The sequence below is a fragment of the Budorcas taxicolor genome, chromosome 1 (genome assembly GCF_023091745.1).
Source record: "Budorcas taxicolor isolate Tak-1 chromosome 1, Takin1.1, whole genome shotgun sequence".
Lineage (NCBI taxonomy): Eukaryota > Metazoa > Chordata > Mammalia > Artiodactyla > Bovidae > Budorcas > Budorcas taxicolor.
The window spans coordinates 200,914,490-200,940,240 of NC_068910.1; the positions used below are offsets into that span (position 1 = coordinate 200,914,490).

Genomic DNA, 25,751 nt, shown 5'->3' on the forward strand with positions numbered 1-25,751 from the left:
GTGGAGAACTGAGACAATTATCCAAATACTTTAGGGTCTCACACTACCAGGAAGGCATATTTAATTTTTGGAAAAGGGCAGAAAGAGATGAGAGGTGGGAAGAGGATTTTGAGCTGAATCCTTCATTTTAACTATCTTGGATTTAAGAATAAAAGTACTTCAGTTCTCCTCCTAATTAGGACTAGGGTTCTGACTTCTAGAGAATAGTTTAAACCATCTGGGTCTTTTGTTCATAGAACAGCTGACCAGTTTCTGAAGCGTTCCTTGGAGATGAGGGAGAGAGTTCTAGGACCAGATCACCCTGACTGTGCCCAGTCTTTGAATAATCTGGCGGCTCTGTGCAATGAAAAGAAACAGTATGACAAAGCAGAAGAACTTTATGAAAGAGCCTTAGACATTCGGAGACGAGCATTAGCTCCTGACCACCCTTCTTTGGCTTATACGGTAAAGCATCTTGCGATCTTATACAAGAAAATGGTAAGTAATCCATAGCATGCCTACATGTGTTTTATAATATACCAGTTAAGCCATAATTGCTGTAAGCAAAACAATTTATCTTCTGATGGATAGATTATTTTCTATCAGCTTTTAAATCACAATGATTTAATTATTTCAGACTTAACTAAATTAAGGTCCTAGTTTAGTTTTTAACAATACATTCTAAATACAAATGCATTTGTCAGCACTCTAACTAGAACTTATTCTTCTTTTACATTTCAGAAGTTCTAAAATTCAACCAGTATTAAGTTTGCTGTGTTAGGCTACCACAGACATAACAAATCACCCAATTGTCAGGACTGAAGAAGTCTCCATAGCTAATGAAATGACCATTTCACTTTTTCTGTTCTTTGCTTGCAGTTAAATGTAACCATTCTTTACCATAGAGTTCTAGCCTAAGTGATATTTGGAGTTTTTATAGCTGTCCTTAAAACAAATGAAAATCAGGAGAAAAAACTGCTTTCATTTAGTGTGGTTAGAGTTGTATAGACTTTGTGGGACTGTTGCTAACCCTCCTAGTACTGAAGTTGATGTTTCAGTATAAAGGTTGTTGCTATTTCTACCTAAATTTCAAGTAAAAAAGAAATAATCAGAAAAATCGGGGAAGTATTTGGTGGAAAATGAGTTTTAAAATAAAAACTTTGATGCTACCTCTAGATTACGTATAGTAGCAAACATACTTTAACTGGCATGTGTTTACATCACCAGAAAGTTATAATGGGTGATCCTAAAGAACTTTCTGAGTTATCAGAGAAAATGTTCTTATATTCTGTATAGCTTTACTTACACATTTTATTAGATTTCAGATATCCATAAACTTATCCATTAAACTGGGAGGAAATATTTCTGAACTTTTTCCCTCAAAATTACTTTTTACCATAAAACTGTATTTATAGAACAAGCTCTGATCATAAAGTATGTATTGCTTTAATATTTTTGTTAGATTTCACTTTTGTGTTTTAGGGGAAGCTTGACAAAGCTGTACCTTTGTATGAGCTGGCTGTTGAAATCCGGCAAAAGTCCTTTGGCCCGAAGCACCCAAGTGTAGCTACTGCCTTGGTGAATTTAGCTGTTCTTTATAGCCAAATGGTAAGTTCCCATACTATAACACTTTATAAATGAATAGTTTTAACATATGAAATATAGGTAAACATGTATTAGATATAGGTAAACATGTATTAGATATGACACAGTAAAAATAATTAAAGGACATTTAAGGTTATCTACTAATGTTCCCTTTAATACTTGGGAAATTATTAAAGTTACAACTGTAAGACAGTCCATTCTTCTTAGTGTGAAATACTGTGTTTAGTTCATTGCATAGGCTTATTTATTTCTGGAGACTCCCTACATCTCTTTATGTAATATTATTTCTAAGGTGTATCATTTTCTTGTCATGAGTAAGTGATATGGTACCCTGAGGTACTGCAAAGAAGTTTGTGCTTATATAATTGGATTAATGTCAGTTGTTACCAAGCCAGGTCTAAAACTTAAGTTTCTGAATTTTATTATACTACTTCTCCAATTATGATTACTCCTAAATTAATGTTTATCTACATCTTGTAGGAGGATATTAACTCTTTTAAAGTGTTTAGCCAAGTAGGTCAGCTCAGTCTAGAGTACCTTAAAAGTAATTTCAGAAACCCAATGTGTTCAAATGAACATTGTTTCTTTTTTAATAAGAAAAAACACACTGAGGCCTTGCCGTTATATGAACAAGCATTAAAGATTTACGAGGACAGCTTGGGTCGGATGCATCCTCGAGTTGGAGAAACACTAAAAAATTTAGCTGTGCTTAGGTAAGAATTCTTCACTTTCCTCATATTAGCCAAAATCCCTTTTAGGACATCTTTGATTCATCATAGAACGCCACAAAATATTTATTGCTGATATGCTTTTTATTGGAACAGAGGGTTTATTTTTGGCTGATCTAGTTCAAGACACATTGAAATAATATCCAGAAGTGAAATTGACGGTGGCACAACCTATTCTGTAGAGGAGAGTATCATGACAAATAAGAGGATGGATTACATTTGCAGCTAACTGGCTCTGGGGGTAATCTGGGCAGTTTGCTATGCTCAGTGGATTTACCATGGTGACTTTTGCATTGTTTACCTCAGGATGCTAACTTCCTTTAGCAGTTTCACTGTACCCATTACAATGTAGTCTTAATGGTGCCCCTATAAGACACTTGGCAGCAGACAAAAAGAATTTGAGTATTCTGTTTTATTGGTTTGCCTGAAAATGGACTTTTCTTGCAGAGTAAAATTTACAAACTGAAGTTAAAATATAAAGTAAGATCATTTCTTAGGCAAAACACAAAACCTAGAAATGATCCATAGACTCTTTCCAAGTAATGGGTCAAGCTGCCTTTCGCATGTCACTGTGGGACCATTCACCATTACAGTGCACAGAAAACCCGGCTGTAGGGTTTTACACAAGGTGAGGTGGAGAGCACTTCTGGGTAGATTTCAGGCGGATTTTTTTTTCAATTATTTCTATCTTGTCATATGGTTAAATGACTAGCAACTGGCTGAAATAATCTTGGAAATCCTGTGATAGTTGGCATTTTAGAAAATTTTGAAAGCATTCAACAAATAGAACTTTTTCTATATGAAAATCTAATAATAAAAACCTCCAGTTTTTCAGTCTTCAGCTTGGAAAAAAAGAGCACAACTTGTTTTTCTGTATCCTATAAGATTATTTAGAATTGTTAAAAGAGAATTTTGAGAATTTTTGAGAATTTTTTTTTCTCCCAAAGCTATGAAGAAGGGGATTTTGAAAAAGCTGCTGAACTATACAAAAGGGCAATGGAAATAAAAGAAGCAGAAACGTCACTTTTGGGTGGAAAAGCTCCTTCCCAACACTCATCAAGTGGAGATACATTTAGCTTAAAAACAACCCATTCTCCTAATCTTTTCCTTCATCAAGGACAAAGGTGACAGCAGCAACTACAATTCATTGGAAATGCACCTTAGGATTAAAAAAATAAACATTTGGAACTTTAGAATTTAAAATTTATAAAAACTGTTAAGAAAATTTTTTACTTTGTGTGATTTAACTGATTATTTGTATGATATTGGACTACACTGAAGTTTGAGTCATGGCTATTTCAATTTTAGCTGTTTGAAAGAATTACCGTTCCTATTGTGTGGGAACCAATATATACACCTTGGAATCCTAAGATAACATGAAGAATTAATTGATCATGGAGAATAGACTGGCCTCTGTTCTGTAAGAGCAGTTATAACTCTTTATTAGCAGTTAACACAAGGAGTTCAAGAATTCCATGATTCTTATCTTTCAAAATCTACTTTAGCCTCACCATTCCTCATCTTGCTATTCAGTAGCAGTCTGGCCCAGTTGTCTACCTCAAAGAAAAGTTTTGGAATAAAGGGATAATGTTTATGGGACATATGAATTGTCTTCTGTAAAATGAACTAGTATTAGGAATCTGCTACATTTCTTTTATTCTACCTTTTCCTTGAGCAGATATGGCTAAGCCCACTGTTTTCTGTGCTTTCTACATTGTATATTGTTTTTGCTGTGTAGAATGTCCTTGCACAAACTGAAGTCAATATTGCAGTAACAAATCAAGCTCTTTGGCATTCTTTTAACTTTTCCCAAAATATGGACACGGCCTTCTTCCTTAAATGGCCTACATCTACCTCTTCATTTATCTCGAACTCAAATTAGTTGCCCATTTTATATTGAAAATTAAATATTTTTATAGATTTTATAAATATTGCCAATCTGGGGTACTGTTTCATGCCATTTATGTATTTATATATAATAAGATTTTCAATTTTAATACTTGTAACATTCCAGTATGTATTAATTGTAAAGGTGAAAGATGTGATAACCATATTTCACAATTTTAAAATAAAGGTGAAATTTCAAGTTCTTTTTTCCACTCCAGTTTATACAAAAGGATTATATTTACATAATTAAGAAAAATGTTGAACACTACAAAAAAGAAGAATTAGCATTGTAGTTTGCTAATTCACTGAGTAGTTTGCTCAACTTGAGCTTCAGTAACTCCTTAGGATTCTATGTTCTCTAAGGCTTGGCTACTCAAGGCGGTCTGTGGACCAGAATCATCAGTATTACCCTGGGAACTTAGTAAAAATTCAGACAGGCACTCCCCAGACCTACTGAATCAGTGTCTGCAATGTAGCTAGATTCTCAGGTGATTCATATGCACAGAAGTTTGGGAAACAGTGGTCTAATTTTAAGGCACTGGAGTGGTGACCTAGTAAATGAGGCAGAATCTTATGAAATGAGCATCATTATTCTCCCTTCTGGCAGAAGTACAAGAGGGGAAAAAAGAAGATTAACTACAACCATAACACATATTTCTGGGTTTGCCAGCTATGAAAGGCACAAAGCAATTGAATTCACAAATATATCAGACACTGACTGATTTTATTTTATTTTTTATTTATTTTTTTTAGGACACTGACTGATTTTAGAATTAACCTTTTAGAGTTTAAAATTTGATTATTTAGTGGTATAAGTAATTTAACACATCATTCATTAAATACATACATTAAATTTAAATGCCTTAAACTTTAAAAAATAAACTGAGATTGATATCCTAGACGAAGCCTGAAAAAAGGAAAAACTAGCAAAAGGATAACATGCATTTTTGTTTGTTCCTACAAAATTTGCACTTGAAAAATATACAAAAAGTGAAAACTTACATTATTCAAAGTGACTTTAAGTTATTAATTATACTTGAGGGGTGATTATTTCAAAAGGTTTAAGTTTAAATATAGTTTTTAAGAAGACTATATTTTGATCTTACTAATTATACTACCAACTCAAATGTTTTCATGTAGAATACCTACTTAAAAAAAGATAAAAATAGGGACTTCCCTGAAGGTCTAGTGGTTGGGACTCCATGCTTCCACTATAGGGAGCACTATGATCCCACATGCCATGCTGCATGGCCAAAAAAAAGAAGTTCTCAAAAGGAATATTATGTGCACTTTAATATACACCTTTAACATGAAAAGCATAGGTTTAAAATAATTATAAATCTGAATTGGAAGGCTTGAACTGAAACTATGGTAGTTATAATTAATTTTCATTCATTAATACTTTACAAAAAAAAACGTGATGGGAGAAGTTAAAGCTTCATTAATATTCTCAAATATTTATTACATTTTTGGGTTGATCAGTGTTTATAGGTATTCAGGAAGTAATATTTTACATAAAGAAACTCATAATACTTACTTTTTTTTTTTTACTACATAAAACATTTGAATAGTACCATGCCTGGCGTGCTGCGATTCATGGGGTCGCAAAGAGTTGGACACAACTGAGCAACTGAACTGAACTGAATTGAACTGAACTGAACTTATGAATTAACCTCCCGTTAAATTAAAAAGGGATTAAAGTTAAACATATTGTTTGTTTTACTCTAATTTAGAGTATCTGTGCTACGGCAATTTTGGGAGTGTGTTTCCATCTTTCACACTTGAAGCAACAGTGTTATAAATCTGGTCAAACACTATAGGTTTATTTAGTAATGTAAAATCCAATGATGATTAATTTCTCATAGTCAGCTGTCTACATATACAAATTTTCATGACATACAGACTGTCAAGAGAGCACTCTAGATTACAAAAGATATTTGTTACCAGATTTTTTTCTGCTAAAATAATAACTTTAATGGAAGATATAAGAAAAAAATTAGATAAGATTTTATAAAATATAAGATACCAGCAGGGTACAAATTAAGAACAGGAAAAAAAATCTTTAGAAGATAGTAGGTTCTAATATGTATAACTGATTCATTTGGCTGCACACCTGAATATAAACACAACATTGTAAATCAACTATACCTCAATAAAAAAATTTTTTTAAAGATTGCAGGTTCTAGCTATTTATCAAACTATATAAACTTAAACTTGTAAGTATAGCCTTACCAAATTAGTGTACCAAAGGAATGTTATTTAGAAAGACTGCATTTCTTTTCTGAAATTCAAAGCATCTCTATGAACTAGAAAAGTTATTTTACAGATGAATATACTAAGCTTTTAAATAACTGCAATGACCTACCAAGGCAACATAAATACATTTCAAGCCTAGGAAGCTATCCCCATACATCCTGACATTACTGTAAACGTAAGAATCACAGTACCCTAAAATCTCAAAACTAATATATTAAACATATTTGATATTTGGCACTTTCTGAAATTAGTTTGTAGAATCTTATTTCATAAATAGGAAGGGTACCTGTAATTTTTAATTACATTTTCCCCTAGAGATAGAATTTAGACATTCTCTCTTCAAAGCAAAAAAATCATCAAAATAGGAGACAAGCACAGTAACAGCCTACAGATAATGGTTACCCATGCATGTTTATTAGTCTCCAAACCATTAGGAATTTACTTCAACCGAGGCTCTCTAAGCCTTCATTATTTGTATGCAAACTCCAGAGAAAAGCAGTTTAGCAAATTACAATGATCAGGGAAAATGATACTCTTCCCTGTGAAGAAAATACACGTCAATCATTTCAGAAGTAATTTAGGCTTCATTTATTATCTGCTACCCAGGACAAGCCTTTGCCAGTAACTAATTACCCAGGGAATCAAATTTGAATAAAGTAAAGTATTAGAAGGTAGCCCATATGATGGGTACAATTTAGGTGATCTTAAGCCTAAACTTATCTTTTGCTCCTCAGTAAAGCACACTGACTCAGACAGATGATATGCTTTTTCTTAGTACAGAAATACAATTTGTACATCCTGAAAATATCTTTATCTGACTATCCATGAAGGAAGTTTCTTTTTATTTGCCTGTCTTGCTTAGATTATATATATCACAAGTTTACAAACTTTTCCAGTGCCTACATTTCACCTTATATTTCATCAGGAAACACTTGAGAGGATGTTTTTATTTTGTAGGTTTACAACTTGAAATTCACTATTGCTCAAGTTAGTAGTAGTGGGCAATTTTCTTGTAGAGAGCAATTCCAAACACAATGAGTATGTGCCCGCTGGCTGTAATAATCAACATGCTGTTCCTCTTGTTCTTTCCCTGTATTTGATCACACACTATTCTATCTATCGGAAAGAAAAGGAATATACCAGCAAATTGGTCCTTTCTTCTCACCCCGCCACCCCAAAGGTCAAAACAGTTCAGTGGCTAACCTACAATTAATCCTTTGAAGTTTTCTTACTAGAATGAAACATGAGTTTTAAGAGAGTTTCTGATTTAGTTAAAGGAGGGGAGCAAGAAGCAACAGTCACAGTATTTCCAAAGAGTTAATAACAACTCAGTGAAGATTACACATCAATTGATGTTAAGTTTTCTCAGTTTTTAAATGATTTTTTAATTGCAAGGGAACAGGTTTAAACATAGGAAATAAAATATAGGCCAGTCCATTATTTACATGTTCTTCATCTTGGCCATAAGGTCTTCCAAGCTTTCACCAGAATCTTCTACTGTTACTTCAGGTACAGAATCTTCTTGCTATCAATAAATGAGGGAAACATGGTGAAAAAATAATCAAAGTTCTTGATGCTTAGGAACATATCAGTAAGCTATAACTATGTTCAAAAAATTTACGAAGTAAACCTTCTTTAATAAATATGCCTTCTAATTTTTAGGAGAGATAAAGTCCTTTATTTTCTCTACCAGTCTTTTGACTCACAAGGCAATAATTTCAGTTTTCTTGAGATCTCTACTGAACTGGTATTTTTAAATGGTTTCGTGGCTAAAACTATCAATATACAGAAAAGATAGTCTTAATCAAAATCTATTTCACCGATCCATCAACGAATGAACAAAACTATTTTATGTCTACATTTTCAAACAGTTTAAAATGTGCTGTGCACATTTCCATATTAACACTGAATACCTTTCTCACAAATCTTAATGTAAAATATCTAAAATAATAAATTCTGCATTGGCATTATAAAATAGGTTGAAGATATAAGAATATAAATAGACATTTTCTCTTATATCTTCTTATGGTAAATCAGATTTTAGATGTACCTTTTGGGGAACTGTATATGCCACCATAATTCCTTCAGGTAAGTCAGGGATTGGACCTGAAGAATTTTTCAGTTCCTCTTCTGAAATCTCAGATACCAACTCAATACCTGTAAAGTTAAACTTAATCTTAAAACTGCTTTCAAGGAACTTAATGAGCAATAATCATTCAAAACTTGTATAATCTTAATAATAATTAGATTCCCTCCCATAAAAGAATGTTTTTTGCTGCCATTTCAATTTATAAAACAATTCCTACCCCATTCATTGTCTTCATGTATTATCTCTCCTTCTTCTTGAATTAACTCCTGTTTGGGCAGTGCTGCTACCTTTTTCTGTAGAAATCAAACAGTTTCAGTGTTTTTACTCATTCTCAGTTCTCTGAAGCATTATTCAGACTTGATCAGAATCAAGAATTCAGACAGACTTTTTCTAAGGTCTACATACAGAGACTTTACACAATACACAGAGAGACCCAGCAGACATGTATCACTAATCATCAGGGAAATGTAATGAAAACCACAATGAGATAACATTTGTCAGAATGACTACCATCAAAAAGACAACAAATAACAAGTGTTAGCAAGGATGTGGAAAAAAGGCAAAACTTGTGCACTGTCAGCAGGATTGTAAACTGGTGCAATCACTGGAAAACAGTATGGAGGTGTCTCAAAAAACTAAAAACACAACTACCATGTGATCTAGCAATTTAACTCCTGGTTGGTTGCTTTTTTTAATGAAAACAAAAACACTCAAAAGATATATAATCCAATGTTCATTGCAGCATTATTTATAACAGCTAAAACATGGAAGTAAACTAAATGTCTATCAAAAAATAACTGGATAAAGAAGGTGTGGTACATATATATACAATGGAATATGACTCAGCCATAAAAAAATTTACTATTTGCAACATGGATGGAACTACAAGGCATTATGCTAAATGAAATAAGACAACCAAAGACAAACACCATATAATCTCACTTAAATAAAGGATCTAAAAACAAAACGAAAGGAAAACAGACTCACAGATACAGAGAACAAATAATGTTGCCACAGGAGAGGTAGGGGTGCAAAATAAGTGAAGTGAACAAAAAGGTCTAAACCTATAATTATATAATAAGTCACAGAAATAGAATTTACAGCATAGGGAATATAGTCAACAAGATTTTAATAACTTTGTATAGGAAGAGATGATAACTAGACTTATCACAGTTATCGGTTGGCAATGTATGCAAATGTCAAATCATTACGTGGTACACCTGAAACTAGCATAATATGTATGCAACCATATTTTAGCTTAAAAAATTAAAATTTAAAAATGGAATTCGGACAGGCTTTTTATCTTACAAAAAAACAAGAAAGGACTTTGAACAAAATTTTCATTTTTAAAGCATGGCGAATAAATTAGAACTTTAAAAATCCAAAATCCATTTACCTTGTATTCCAAATCTAAATGATTATTTCTTCTTTTTTAAGTTTCTGTCCTATGCAATATGATCTCTCATGCACTGTGACACATTGACATATACCTTATATTCCTCCTGCTGCTTCCTACAGTTTCTGTCGTCACACTGAGGATTTGGCTTCATGGACATAGTAGGGAAAAAATCCTGCATTGCATTGTATCCAAGGTAAAAACTAACAGTACCAAAATTTAACAGAAACCTAGAAAAACAAAGCAGACTTAAAGAAACAAAACCATAAAAATATTAGAAAAAACTGATACTTTAAAAAAAATTATTTTGAAGGTAATGATTTCTGTAACAAGAACCCAGAAAACAATTTTTTTATTTTGTTTATAGGGCCTGGCTTATAGTAGATTTTCTTGAATTAAACAACAGAATGCACTATTATTTTTTGAACCTGTAATAAAGATAAAATGCTACCAATTAAACTATGACATGTCAACAACATTAAGAAGCATATTAATTTCAGAGAAGTTCAAATGTGAGATATCAAAGATATCTTAGAAACATCTTTGAGATATGGTTCTAAATCTCATTTTTAAAAGTTTTTTATATATGACACTGCAAAGTTTGCTATCTTAAATTTGTATTAAATCTCAATAAAATTTTACAGAAGTATTCACTCATGTAATAATCACTACCAGATCAAAATATAGTTGGCCCTCCATACCTATGAGGAATTGATTCCATAACACCCTCAACCCAGGATACCCAAAATCAAGTCCTGCACAATATTTGCAGATAACCTGTGCACATCCTCCCATATACTTTAAATCATCCTGGTGGCTCAGACAGTAAAGAATCTGCCTGCAATGCAGGACACCAGGGTTCGACACCTTGGTCAGGAACATTTTCTGGAGAAGGGAATGGCCACCCACTTCAGTACTCTTGCCTGGAGAAATCCATGGACAGAAGCAGGCTACAGTCCACAGAGTCACAAAGAGGCTGACATGACTGAGCAACTAAGCACTGAGCACTTTCACTTAGATTACTTACAATATCTAATATAATGTAAATGCTATGTAAAAAGAAAGTGAAAGTGAAGTCATACAGTCGTGTCCGACTCTTTGTGACCCCATGGACTGTAGCCTACCAGGTTCCTCCGTCCATGGGATTTTCCAGGCAAGAATACTGGAATGGGTTGCCATTTAATAGTTCTAAATATAATGCAAATACTACATAAACAGTTAACAGCTTGTGGCAATTCACATTTTGCTGTTTGGAACTGTATGGATTTTTTTTTTTGGATCCACAACTGGTTGATTCTGCAGATGCAGAACCCAAGGAAATAAAGGACCAGCTGTATAGTGCATTTACAATATGCCACAAAGCACCCTTGCTCCCTTACATTTAAATCTGATTGTTTATTTAAGTTTTTATTTATTTATTTATTTATTTTTGGCTACCCTGGGTCTTCACTGCTGCACACTGGCTTTTCTCCAGTTCAGTGTGTGGGGTTCTTATTGCAGTGGCTTCTCTTGTTGCAGTACATGGGCCCTAGAGCACTCAGACTTCAGTAGCTGGGGCATGTAAGCCCAATAGTTGAGGCATGTGGGGCATAGAGTGCCGGCTAAGTAGTTCTGGCACATGGGCTCAGTTGCCTCTTGGCTTCCTACAGCAGGAATTGAACCTGTGTCCCCTGCATTGGCAAGGGTATTCTTAACCACTGGACCACTGGGGAAGTCCCTGATTCCTTTTAGAAGCTTATAAGTAGAGGAAAAATCATGTACAAACATAAACAACAAAAGGAAAAAAACTGAAAAATGCATATTCTCAACATACAACAAAGAAAGACCAAAAAAAAACTGAACAGAGACAGAACAAGGTGGCAGAGCAGAAGGTGGACATGGAGTACTTCTCCCTCCACGGATATATCAGGAATATATCTTTAGACACACAAGTGTGTGCACAACACCAGCTGAGAGTGGACAGGAATACCAGACCAGTGGAAAAGAATATATAGAACCATGCAAAACTTGGTAGGGTGAAGTGGGGGGGAAACAGGAGTGGTACTAGGACTGGACCTGCCCTCGGTGGGTGGGGGAACTGAAGCAGGGGTCCGATCCCCACATCAGGGCAATTGTCTGAGTCAGAGGAGAAATATTTAAGGCTGAGAGTGAAACAGCTGATCTGTGGCAGCCTAAATACAATGAGAATCAGAAGTTCTTGCCGCAGCCATATGTACCCTGGACAGGGAAGCAGGTCCCCTAGAAGGTGCAGCAGCTGGGAGCTGGAGCTTAGGGATTGTGGAGCAATCCCCGGGTGAGGGCTGTTCACTGTGGAGAGATGGACGGAGGGGATGTGAGGGAGGAGACTGTGGTGGGAAAAGACTGTGGAGGAAAGCCAGGCAGCCATGGAAGCAAGTCGATACTGCTAAGTCAAACATACGGGGTGTAGCCATCACCATAGCCTCTCTCTCCACACATGCCAACATAAGCAGCTGAACAACAGAGAGACTGGCCCATCAAGCACCTGATGCACCGAACTACAGACTAGGACCCCACCCAGTGCACTCCTTTAAGTGACCGATGCATGGAGCTACAGAGTAGGACCCCACCCAGGGTGCCTGTTTAAGTGCCCGACATACCAATCTACAGAGTAGGACCCCAGCCAGGGGGGCCTTCTATATCACTGACATGCTGATCAACAAAGAAATACCCCCAAAAGGGAGCCCTCTAAGGGCCTGAACAGGTGGAGCTATGGAGAAAGACTAGGCTTCTGATCGCCAGTTACCAGAGGCTCGAAAAAAGTCTCTGATAGGGCCATAACTCCTGTGGCTGAGGCAGTCCGTGTCCTGCAGACTTGGTGCCAGCAGGGTCCCAGAGACCCAAGTAGCTGTGCCACCTTCACGCTCAACCTTCACTGAGGGAGAGCTGCCACAAGCAAAAAAGTCTTCCCATCTATGCACGGGGAATAGATGGGAAGGCTGAGAGTGAAACAGCTGATCTGTGGCAGCCTAAATACAATGAGAATCAGAAGTTCTTGCCACAGCCATATGTACCCTGGACAGGGAAGCAGGTCCCCTAGAAGGTGGGGTCACTTCCATCGTGTCTAACTCGCTGTGACCTTGTGCACTATGGCCTGCCAGGCTTCTCTGTCAGGGGGCATTTCCCAGGCAAGAACACTAAAGTGTATTGGCCATTACTGGTTTCCATACCCTTCTTGGCTGCTAAGTCGCTTCAGTCGTGTCCGACTCTGTGCAGCCCCATAGACAGCAGCCCACCAGGCTTCCCCTTCTCTGGGATTCTCCAGGCAAGAACACTGGAGTGGGTTGCCATTTCCTTCTCCAATGCATGAAAGTGAAAAGAGAAAGTGAAGTTGCTCAGTCGTGTCGGACTCTTAGTGACCCCATGGACTGCAGCCTACCAGGCTCCTCCATCCATGGGATTTTCCAGGCAAGAGTACTGGAGTGGGGTTCCATTGCCTTCTCCGATACCGTTCTTTAGAAGCACTATATTTCCTGCTGCCCTAGTCGTTGACTCCTCTGAGTACCTGGTGCTGCCAGAAACTCTGCGACCCAAGCAGCTGCACCACTTCCACACCTGGCCCTCACAGGGGCAGACCCAAGTCCTCCAGGGCAGCCTCAGGAGCAAACCCCTGTGGACAAACCACATGCAGAGGTGGAAATAAAATCACAAATGAAACCCAGGGGCAATGTGGCTAAGGAAGAAGACCTAAAACCTTCCTAGCAGCTATACAAGCTGCAGATTAAATCCACATGATCAACTAGGCAGACTTTATGTCTATGGAATATGTAAAAGGACATTGAGAGCTCCCACAAAAGAAAACACACTAGTTCTGATAGCTGTGGAAAATGGAGGCAAGAACACACAGAAGTAAGACCAGATCAGAATTTGAGCTGCCCCAACAGCAGGTCCAGAGACCAGCACAGTGTTGGAAGTACCCTAGGGGGGTGAGGTGGACTGTTACTCCCAGGGAAAGGACCCTGACAAAAGTGATTCAAGAAAAACATTTATTATTCTTATGTTTTGACTTCTGTAGTTTCTTTTTGATTTTTCTTTTTTTTTCTGCCCCCCTCTGTTGTAGTTGTTGATTTTAATGGCACTATGAAATCTAATTAAGCTTTTAAGTTCTTTTTTTTCCAATCACACTTTTTATTGTTATAAACCTCTGCCTCTTATGTTGGGCTTTTGCAGTTCTATGGAGTTTTCCTTTTTTCTTCCTTCCCTCTACCTTTTTTTTCTTTTCTAATTTTAACTTTTAACTTTTAAAAACCTATTATTTTTTCTACATTTATTCCTTTGTTTGCTTTTCCTACTGTTCTTTTACTCTTGCAGTTAATCTTCAATGTATATAAATCTTCTTTCTAAAGCTATGTTTAACTTTTCATATCTATTCTTTTTTTCTTTCCTTTCCTCACAACATACTTGTTAGTTTTGTTTTCATTGCTTTATTCCTCATTTGGCACCTTACTTTACTTTTGTTTTCCAGTTTGTGCTGTAGTTAGTTTTGTTCTTAACTGGTAGATATAACTTTTGCATTGCTCTGTTCACTGTGTCAATCTATTGTACTTTATTTTTGTTAGACTGTTTTGATTTTGCTAATGGATGTATATGCATATGTGTATATCCCATTATTTTAATTATTATTTGCCTGATTTTGTAACTGCTATTTGTCTGGGGTTCACCTTTGGTTTCTCATTTTGAAGTATTTGTTTTAATCTAACAAATAATGCCGTAACAAACCACTTCTGGAATCTTCGTTCCTGACCAGAGATCAAGCCCTGAGCCTTTGGTGTGGGAGCACTGACTTCAACCCTAGACTACCAGAGAACTAACCCTAGGGAGTATCAAATAGTGAGAACACACACAGAGGAAACCACTTGAATACAAGACCAGCTATCATCCAACCACCAGTAGAACCCTGTGCAGGACACCTCATTCAAGCAACAAACAAAACAAAAATACAAACCCAATCATCAGCAGACAGGATTACTACCTACTCAACCTCATCAGAAGAAACACAAAAAAAAACTCAGCACAAATCTCACCCTATACGAAGCTTACACAAACCACTGCACCAACCTGAAGAGGGCAGAAACCAAAAGTAAGAAGGAATTCACCCTTGAAGCCTGGGAAGAGGAGACCTCAAACACAATAAATTAAAAATAATAATGTAAAGGTAGAGAAATACTGCACAAATGAGGGAATAAGCTAGAAACACAGCAGTCCAAATAAATGAAGAGGAAACAGGCAAACTACCTGAAAAAGAATTCAGAATAATGATAGTAAAGATGATCAAAAACCTTGAAAACAGAATGGAGAAAATGCAAGAATCAATTAACAAAGACCTAGAAGAATTAAAGAGTAAACATACAGAGACAAACGACACAATTACTGAAATTAAAATTACTCTAGAAGGAATCAACAGCAGAATATCTAAAGCAGAAGAACGAATCAGTGAGCTGGAAGATAAAATGGTGGAAATAACTTATGAAGAGCAGAATAAAGTAAAAAGAATGCAAAGAACTGAGGAAAGTCTCAGAGACCTCGGGGACAATATCAAACACACCAACACTGAATTATAGGGGTCCAAGAAGAAGAGAAAAAGAAATGTATGAGAAAATTTTTGAAGAGGTTATAGTTGAAAATTCCCCCAACATGGAAAATGAAATAGTCAATTAAGTCCAAGAGTGGCAAAGACTCCCATACAAGATAAACCCAAGTAGAAACACACCAAGACATACACTAATCAAAGTAACAAAGATTAAATACAAAGAAAGAATATTAAAAGCAACAAGGGAAAAGCAACAAGTTACATACAAGGGATACCCCATATTTTTAACAGCCGATCTTTCATCAGAAACTCTGCAGGCCAGAAGGGAATGGTAGGATTATATTTAAAGTACTGAAAGGGAAAAATCTACCACCAAGTTTACTCTACCCGGCAAGGACCTCATTCAAAATTGATGGAGAAATCAAAAGCTTTTCAGACAAGCAAAAGTTAAGAGAATTCAGTACCACCAAACCAGCTTTATGACAAGTGTTAAAGGGACTTATATAGTCAAGAAATACCAGAGGAGAAAAAGATCTACAAAATCAAACCCCAAACAATTAACAAAATAGCAATAGGAACATATATATCAATAATTACTTTAAGCATAAATGGATTAAATGTTCCAACTGAAAGACACAAATTGGCCAAATGGATACAAAAAGAAGACCCATATATATGCTGTCTACAAGAAATCCACTTCAGACTTAAAGACACATATAGACTGAAACAGAGGATGGAAAAATATATTCCATGCAAATAGAAAGCAAAAGAAATCTGGAGTAGCAATCCTCATATCAGACAAAATAGACCTTAAAGTAAAGAATACTACAAGAGATAAAGAAGGACACTACATAATGACCAAGGGATCAATCCAAGAGGAAGACATAACAATTGTTAAATATCTATGCACCAAACATAGGAGCAACTCAATACATAAGACAAACACTAACAGGCATAAAAGGAGAAATGGACATTAACACAGTAATAGTAGGAGAGGTCAACACCCCACTCACACCAATGGACAATCATCGAAACAGAAAATTAATAAGGAAACACAAGCCTTAAATTATATATTAGATGGATGAATCTCACTGATATCTTCAGAGCATTCCACCCAAATGCAGAATACACCTTCTTCTCAACTGCACATGGAACATTCTCCACAACAGGCCACATCTTGGCTCACAAATCAAACCTCGGTAAATTGAATAAAACTGAAATCATATCAAGCATCTTTTCTTACCACAATGCTATCAGACTAGATATCAATTATTGTGTAAAAAAACACAATCATATGGAGATTAAACAATACATTTATAAATAACCAATAGGTTACTGAAGAAACCAAAAGGGAAAGAAAAAAATTTCTAGAAACCAATGAGAATGAAAACACAACTCAAAACCTATGGGAAGCAGCGAAAGCAGTGCTAAGAGGGAAGTTTATAGCAATACAATCCTACCTCAAGAAACAAGAAAAACATCAAGTAGACAACCTAACTTTACACCTGAAAGAACTGGAAAAAGAACAAAAACCCCCCAATTAGCAGAAGGAAAGAAATCAAAAAAATCAGAGCAGAAATACATGTAAAAGAAATGAAAGAAACAATAGTAAAGATTAATAAAACTAAAAGATGGTTCTTTCAGAAGATAAACATAGTTGACAAACATTTAGCCAGATTCAAGAACAAAAGAATCAAATCAACAAAATTAGAAATGAAAAAGGAGAGGTTACAACAGACAATGCAGAAATCCAAGGATCATAAGAGACTATTATGAACAAAAACATGGCAATAAAATGGATAACCTGGAAGAAATGGACAGATTCTTAGAAAAGTTCAATCTTCTGAGACTGATCCAGGAAGAAAATAGAAATTATGAAAAATCCAATTACAAGCACTGAAATTGAAGCTGTGAACAAGTATCCCCCAAAACACAAAAGCCCAGGAGCAGATGGTTTCACAGGAGAACACTATCAAACATTCAGAGAAGAGCTAATGCTCAGAGCTAAAACTCATTCAAAAAACTGCAGAGGAAGAAACCCTTTCAAATTCATTCTACAAGGCCACCATCACCCTGATACCAAAAGTAGACAAAACAACACAAGAAAAAGAAAACTATAGGCCAATATCACTGATGAACATAGATGCAAAAATACTTAACAAAATTTTAGCAAACAGAATTCAGCAACACATTAAAAAGCTCATACACCATGATCAAGTTGGGTTTATTCCAGGGATGCAAGGATTCTTCAATATATGCAAATCAATCAATGTGATACACCATATAAGCCAATTGAAAGATAAAAAACATATGATAATCTTAGATGCAGAAAATGCCTTTTACAAAATTCAGTACCCATTTATGATTAAAACTCTTCAAACAATTAGCATAGAAGGTACCTACCTCAACATAGTAAAAGCCATATATGATAAGCCTACAGCAAATTACTCTTAATAGTGAAAAACTGAAAGCATTCCCTCTAAGATCAGGAACAAGACAAGGGTGTCCATTTTTGCCACTGTTACTCAACATCATTTTTGAATTCCTAGCTACAGCAATCAGAGAAGAAAAGAAATAAAAGGAATCCAGATCTGAAAAGAAGCAGCAAAGCTCTCACTGTTTGCAGATGACATGCTACTATACATGGAAAACCCTAAAGATAGTATCAGAAAATTACTAGCGCTAATCAGTGAATTTGGGGCTTCCCTCGTAGCTCAGACAGTAAAGCGTCTGCCTAGTAAAGTCGCAGGATACAAAATCAATACACAGAAATCACTTGCATCTCTGTATACTAACAATGAAAAATCAGAAGAACAAATTGAGGAATCAATCCCATTCATCACTGCAACAGAAAGAATAAAACATTTAGGAATAAACTTACCTAAGGAAACAAAAGAAATATACACCTAAAATTATAAGACGCTGATGAAAGAAATGCAAAATGACATAAATAGAGGAGAGTTTTCCATGTTCCTGGGTAGGAAGAATCAATATTGTGAAAATGACTATACTACCCAATGCAATCTACAATTTAACATCATCCGAATGAATTTACCAATAAAGTTTTTCACAGAACTACAACAAAAAATTTCACAATTCATATGGAAACACAAAAGACCCTGAAAAGCCAAAAGATTCTAGAGAAAGAAGAATGGACCTGGAGGAATCAACCTTCCTGACCTCAGATTATACTACAAAGCTATAGTCATCAAGACTATGGTACTGGCACAAAAACAGAAATATAGACCACTGGAACAAGATAGAAAGCCCAGAAATAAACCCATATACCTATGGGTATCTTATTTTTGACAAAGGAGGCGAGAACATAAGATGGGGCAAAGACAACCTCTCCAACAAATGGTGCTGGGAAAACTGGACAGCTACATGTAAAAAAATGAAATTAGAACACTTCCTAACACCATATACAAAGATAAACTCAAAATGGATTAAAGACCTAAATGTAAGACCAGAAAATAAAACTCTAGAGGAAAATATAGCCACAACATTCGATGACATAAAGCAAGATCCTCTATGATCCACCTTCTAGAGTAATGGAAATAAAAGTAAACAAGTGAGACCTGATTAAACTTAAAAGCTTTTGCACAGCAAAGGAAACTATAAGCAAGGTGAAAAGACAACCCTCAGAATGGGAGAAAATAGCAAATGAAACAACAGACAAAGGATTAATTTCCAAAATATACAAGCAGCTCATATAACTCAGTACCAAAAACACCAACAGCCCAATCAAAAAGTGGGAAAAGGTCTAAACAGACATTTCTCCAAAGAAGACATACAGATGACTAACAAACATGTGAAAAGATGCTCAACATTGCTTGTTATTAAAGAAATGCAAATCAAAACTACAATGAGCTATCTCACCTCACACCAGTCAGAATTGCCATCATCAGCAAGTCTACAAACAGTAAATGCTGGAGAGAGTGTGGAGAAAAGGGAATGTTCTTCCATTGTTGGTGAGAATGTAAATTGATATAGCCACTATGGAATATGATATGGAGATTCCTTAAAAAACTAGGAATAAAACCACCATATGCCCAGCAATCCCACTGCTAGGCATATACCCTGAGGAAACCCAAACTAAAAAAGACACATGTATCTCATTGTTCACTGCAGTGCTATTTACTATAGCTAGAAGATGGAAGCAACCTAGATGTCCATCAACAGATGGATGGATAAAGAAGCTGTGGTACATATATGCAATGGAATATTACTCAGAGATAAAAACGAATGCATTTGAGTCAGTTCTAATGAGGTGGATGAACCTAGAGCCTATATACAGCATGAAGTAAACCACAAAGAGAAAGATTAATATTGTATACTAATGCATACATATGGAATCTAGAAAAACAGTACTGAAGAATTTATTTGCAGGGCAGCAGTGGAGAAACAGACAGAGAATAGACTTATGGACATGGGGAGAGGGGAGGAGAGGGTGAGATGTATGGAAAGAGTAACATGGAAACTTACATTACTATATGTAAAATAGATAGCCAATGGGAATTTGCTGTAGGGCTCAGGAAATTCAAACAGGGACTCTATATCAACCTAGAGGGGTGGGATGGGGAGGGAGTTGGGAGGGAGGGTGAAAAGGGAGGGGATATATGTATACCTATGGCTGATTCATGTTGAGATTTGACAGAAAACAACAAAATTCTATAAAAATTAAAATTAAAATTACAAATTAAAAATTAAAATAATTTTTTTCTAAAACTGAGCAGAGAATATAAGACAATTCACAGAAAAATATAAATGTTCAAGCCTTTGCACAACTAGAAATTAAAATGAGATACCCTTTTTTCACATGTCAAATTGACGAAGAGTTTGATGACTAACATCATATACAAAAATAAAATCAAAATGGAGTAATGATCTAAATCTAAAACCTAAATGTTTCCTAGAGGGAAACATAAGCAGAACACTCATTGACATAAATTGTAGCAGTATTTTTTTGGATCTGTCTCCTACAATAATGGAAATGAAAAGAAAAATAAACAAATGGGACCTAATTAAACTTTTGCACAGCAATGGAAACCATAAACAAAACAAAGACAAACTATGACCTGGGAGAAAATATCCACAAACTATGCTACGAATAAGAGGTTAATTTCCAAAATATACAAACAGCTCATATAGCTTAATATCAAAAAACAATCCAAACAAAAAATAGGCAGAAGACCAAAACAGACTTTTCTCCAAAAAAGACACACAGATGGCCAACAGGCACATAAAAAGATGCTCAATATAGTTAATCGTTAGAAAAATGCAAATCAAAACTACAATGAGATATCACCTCACACTGGTCAGAATGGGCTTCATCAAAAGGTCTGCAAATAATAAATGCTGGAGAGGATTTGGAGAAAAAGGAACCCTCTTACACTGTTGGTTGGGATGTATGTTGGTGCAGCCACTAGGAGAACAGTATGGAAGTTCTTTAAAAAATTAAGAATAGAGTTCTCATATGATCCAGGAATCTCACTCCTTGGCATATATCCACAGAAAACACATCTGAAAAGATACACAATGTTCACAGCAGCACAATTCAAAATAGCCAAGACATGGAAGCAACCTGAAAGTCCACTGACAGATAGATAAACGTGTGGTGTATATATATAAAATGAAATATTACTCAGTTATTAAAACGAGAATGAAATAATGTCATTTGCAGTAACATAGATGACCTAGAGATTATCATACTAAATGAAGTAAACCAGACAAAGATCAATATCATCTGGTATCACTTATATGTGGAATCTAAAAAGCTTGATACAAATAAACATTTACAAAACAGAAACAGATACACATAGAAAACACATTTATGTTTACCAAAGGGGATGGGAGGTCGGCAGCAAGGAAGGAGGATAAATTAGAGGAGTGCGGGATTAACATATACACACTAAATATAGAAAATAGGAAAACAAGGACCTAATATATAGCACAGGGAACGACACTCAGTATCTTGTAATAACTTACAAAGGAAAAGAAGCTGAAAAAGAATATATATGACTTTGCTGCAAACCTCAAAAATAAAAGTTTGACAACACCTAATGTTACCAAAGGTGTGGACAAACCAGGTACTCTCAAAACTGTCATGGAAATGTACAATCCTTTTGAAGGAGAAATTTAGTAGTATCTGTCAAAATAAGTATTGCATAAACTTAGAAATTATACTTCTAAATATTCACACTATAAAAATCTAGTTTACAAAGATAGAAGGCAAATTGTTTTTTGCAGCATTGTTAATAACAGCAAAAAAAAAAAATCTGTAAGTAGCCTAAATGTCCGTCAACAGAGAGCTGGCTATATATGATATATCTAAACATACAGATGTACAGAGAGATACTCTATAGAAATGACTATTTTCCCCCTTCTTCATAACATACAATAAAATATTGTGTTTAGATAGGACCTATTGAAGTCTGACAGACTATTTGTCTTATATGAAATAGTCACAGAGAAATAATGCCATTTGCAGTAACATAGAGAGCTGCCTTGAGAGTTCTCATGTGTGTTGGTATTTCTTTGCTGATAGGTGATACTAAGATTAGAGTGCCTCTCTGTATCATGTAGCAATTTTTTCTTTTTATATTAGATGCTGAAAAAATATAATTAAGCTTATTAACACTGTAAAGTGAGGTAAAAAAAAGGCCTGAGTTAAGGAACAACTAAAGGAGTTCTGCTTTTCATAAAGTATGAGTTAGTTCAAAAACTGATACTAATTTTAGCTGCAAAGAAACATTTGTCCTAAAAAAAAAAGAAGAAAGAAAGGACATTTGTCCTTATTAGCTATAGTTTAGATGGGTGGTTGCAGGAGTATCTATTTATGGATAACTGAGATATTACCCTAGTTAAAGTTTAATTACATATTATTTTTATTAATAAATAATAAGCATCAATGGCAGAAAGTGAAGAATTAAAGAGCCTCTTGATGAAAGTGAAAGAGGACAGTGAAAAAGTTGGCTTAAAACTCAACACTCAGAAAACTACAATCATGGCATCCGGTCCCATCACTTCATGGCAAACAGATGGGGAAACAAACAATGCAAACAGTGACAGACTTTATTTTGGGGGGCTCCAAAATCACTGCAGATGGTGAATGCAGCCAAGAAATTAGAAGATGCTTGCTATGACCAACCTAGATGGCATATTAAAAAGCAGAGACGTTACTTTACCAACAAAGATCTGTCTAGTCAAACCTATGGTTTTTCTAGTAGTCATTTATGGATGTGAGAGTTGGACTATAAAGAAAGCTGAGCGCCAAAGAATTGATGCTTTTGAACTGTGATGTTGGAGAAGACTCTTAAGAGTCCCTTGGACAGCAAGATCAAACCAGTCAATCCTAAAGGAAATCAATCCTGAATATTCACAGGAAGGATTGATGCTGAAGCTCAGACTCCAATAGTTTGGCCACCTGATGCAAAGAACCAACTCAACGGGAAAAACCCTGAGGCTGGGAAAGACTAAAGGTGGGAAGAGAAGGGGATGACAGAGGATGAGATAGTCAGATGGCATCACCAACGTGATGGACGTGAGTTTGAGTAAACTCCAGGAGTTAGCGATGGACAGGGTAGCCTGGCGTGCTGCAGACCATGGGACTGCAAAGAGTTGGACACAACTGAGTGACTGAACCGAACTGAATAAACATCAAATCAAGCGAGTGTGTCTGTGCCTAGGTCTTCACCCTTTGGCCAAACCTGCAGATGTAAATCATTTGGTTAAGGCTTCATAAATAAATATACCAGTATCACTGTAGCATTTAACAAGAGCTATTCCAAATGGAGAAAGTAACACAATTATGTGTGTGCTGATGTGTGTAAATTAATATATATTTAAATTAAATATATTAGATTTATTTATTTATAAATTAAGGGCTACCCTGGTGGTTCACTCGATACAGAATCTACCAGCAATGCAGGAGACCCAGATTCAATCCCTAGGTTGGGAAGATCACCTGGAGAAGGAAATGGCAACCTGCTTCAGTATTCTTGCCTGAGAAATCCCATGGAAAGAGAAGCCTGGTGGGCTAGAGTCCATGTGTCGCAAGAGTTGGACCCGACTTAGTGACTAAACCACCACCACATATATAAATTATATTAAAAATATATAAATTAAACCACTACCATATATAAATTAAAAGTATACATATATTACACATGTAAAAAATGTTAAAATATCTGTAAAATTAAATTTAAAAAATTAAATAATTAGCTGGTGACTCCAATTTTGAAATGTTTGTCAAAAGTAAACAGAAAAATTATTCTTCACTCACTTTAACACATTTTGTACCAAGATCCCAGCAACCACTCCCATAGTAGTAGGAAGACTGGCTGCACAAACACCTTCTCGTTTCAGAGTCTTCTCATCAATATTTGCAGCAACTACAAGTGGTGGAGCACACTACATGAAAAGAAATAAAAAATGTGTATTTCAAAAGAAAGGGAAAGTATTCAATGTTCCAAATAGTATTCCACCACATTCAAAGTTTGGTTTTCCTTTGAACTATAAATATTTTCCCCTAGGAACTCTTGTACTTAACAGTGAAAAATAATAACTCAAAATGAATCATGTGTACCGCAAAACAAGCAGATTCTCCAGGAATTATGAGCTGTATATGCCCTGAAACTGCATTTTCACTGACCCCAGACTCCATCCATGTTTGTCCAAGCTCATTACAAGCCTTAAAAGAAATAAGGGAAAAATAAGAACATTAAAACAAAAAAGTAATTTACCATAAGTTTTTTTCATGAAAAAGTGGAGTTTAACTAAATGAATTACGAGTTTTTAAAAATAAATTTTAAGAAACAAGAAACTGTAAATAATGAAATTCCTTAGCAATTGACACTTTCCGTAGAAAAGTAACCAATAGCATTCAGGTAAGCAGTCAATAAATACCTAATTAAACTGAACCAAAGCATACTGGATTTCTTATTAATGTAAAACTTCACTTTTCTAAAATAATTTCAGCAACAAGAAACTGCAAAATGTTATTTGCAAAGTTGAAAACACAATAATTCAAAAGAAGAATTCAGTTTTATTATTGAGAAATCATCTGTGTAAGCTATTTATACATATTTATACATTTACTTATAAGTAACAAAAGTTAAAAGCAATGCTGACCAAGAATAAGGCAGTATTATAAGATATTCATTTATTTAAAAAATTGTACATCAGAATTATCTACTGTTTAATAGTTTCCTCTACTGGCCTAAGACAAAGTAGGATACTGAAACATATGCCTTCCCAGCAAGGCTAGACAGGTCCCCTTAGAATAAATTTCAAAAATAGGATGAGATCACATTAAGAATAAATAAAACACATTATCAAAGGGCTTAAATGAAGAAATACTTTCAGAATGTGGAATATATACTGACAGAATACACAGGAAAATAGTGAGAGGGTAACAGGCAGGAAGGCCAGGGGTCTCCAAACAAGAGGAGGTAGGCTGCAAGTGTGAGACATTTTTTCTCTCTCTCTTATGAGGCAGGAGGAAACAAACTAGTGATATATATATTTTTCCCTTCCCTATACAAATTTAAAAAGAGGTTTCTCTTAAAACACTGTGTTGCCATAATGATACCTGGTTCCACCTGAACTTAACTATTCTCAAACCTTGAGCTAACCAATGCATTTTTCTTATGGAAATGTTTGTCTTAAGCTATGTTAATATAATATGCATTTACCCCAGACTCTGTCTTCAAGTCCATTTGCTAAAGGCTCAGAACTGACTTGACAAACCAGTATGTTACACTCATACACTGTTCTCTTAATGAAACTATATATTTGTATGGGAATCTGCCTTTTTCAAGATTCATGTCAATCGTTTTATGGCCTGGGATGACTCACCTGGTGCCAAGATTATCTCAAAATGCATCTGGTAGGTGAGGGACCTGGTGCCGTTCTCTGAGTTTTAAGACATTTCCTTTCTTTAATTAGCAGACAGCTGCTGCTGCTGCTGCTGCTAAGTCACTTCAGTTGTGTCCGACTCTGTGTGACCCCACAGATGGCAGCCCACCAGGCTGCCCCGTCCCTGGGATTCTCCAGGCAAGAACACCGGAGTGGGTTGCCATTTCCTTCTCCAATGCATCTAGTAGCTATATATACATCCAGCTAAAGGCTAGCAGTGGGGTATTCTTTCTGCACCCTTCTGATGTCTATGTCAGAAGCTTTCTCTATCTCCTTATACTTTAATAAAACTTTATTACACAAAAGCTCTGAGCTATCAAGCCGCGTCTCTGGCCCCAGATTGAA

At 35.6% G+C, this 25,751-nt stretch overlaps 2 protein-coding genes across 2 annotated transcripts in view; one reads left to right on the forward strand and one right to left on the reverse strand.

Moving 5' to 3' along the window:
* Positions 1-3,451, forward strand: part of NPHP3 (nephrocystin 3) — a 52,252-nt gene extending 48,801 nt beyond the window's left edge. The window contains exons 24-27 of the mRNA XM_052643499.1: positions 237-477; positions 1,462-1,587; positions 2,182-2,297; positions 3,260-3,451. Coding sequence (XP_052499459.1) covers positions 237-477; positions 1,462-1,587; positions 2,182-2,297; positions 3,260-3,440 — 664 coding nt within the window. The 3' untranslated portion in view covers positions 3,441-3,451. The remainder of the gene's footprint in view (positions 1-236; positions 478-1,461; positions 1,588-2,181; positions 2,298-3,259) is intronic.
* Positions 3,452-7,000: 3,549 nt separating this feature from the next.
* The window catches only part of UBA5 (ubiquitin like modifier activating enzyme 5), a 31,775-nt gene continuing 13,024 nt past the window's right edge, over positions 7,001-25,751 (reverse strand). Inside the window, exons 7-12 of the mRNA XM_052639419.1 lie at positions 24,076-24,180; positions 23,773-23,900; positions 10,035-10,170; positions 8,762-8,837; positions 8,506-8,612; positions 7,001-7,980 (exon numbers count right to left, since the gene is read on the reverse strand). Of these exons, the coding sequence (XP_052495379.1) occupies positions 7,897-7,980; positions 8,506-8,612; positions 8,762-8,837; positions 10,035-10,170; positions 23,773-23,900; positions 24,076-24,180 (636 nt within the window). The 3' untranslated portion in view covers positions 7,001-7,896. The remainder of the gene's footprint in view (positions 7,981-8,505; positions 8,613-8,761; positions 8,838-10,034; positions 10,171-23,772; positions 23,901-24,075; positions 24,181-25,751) is intronic.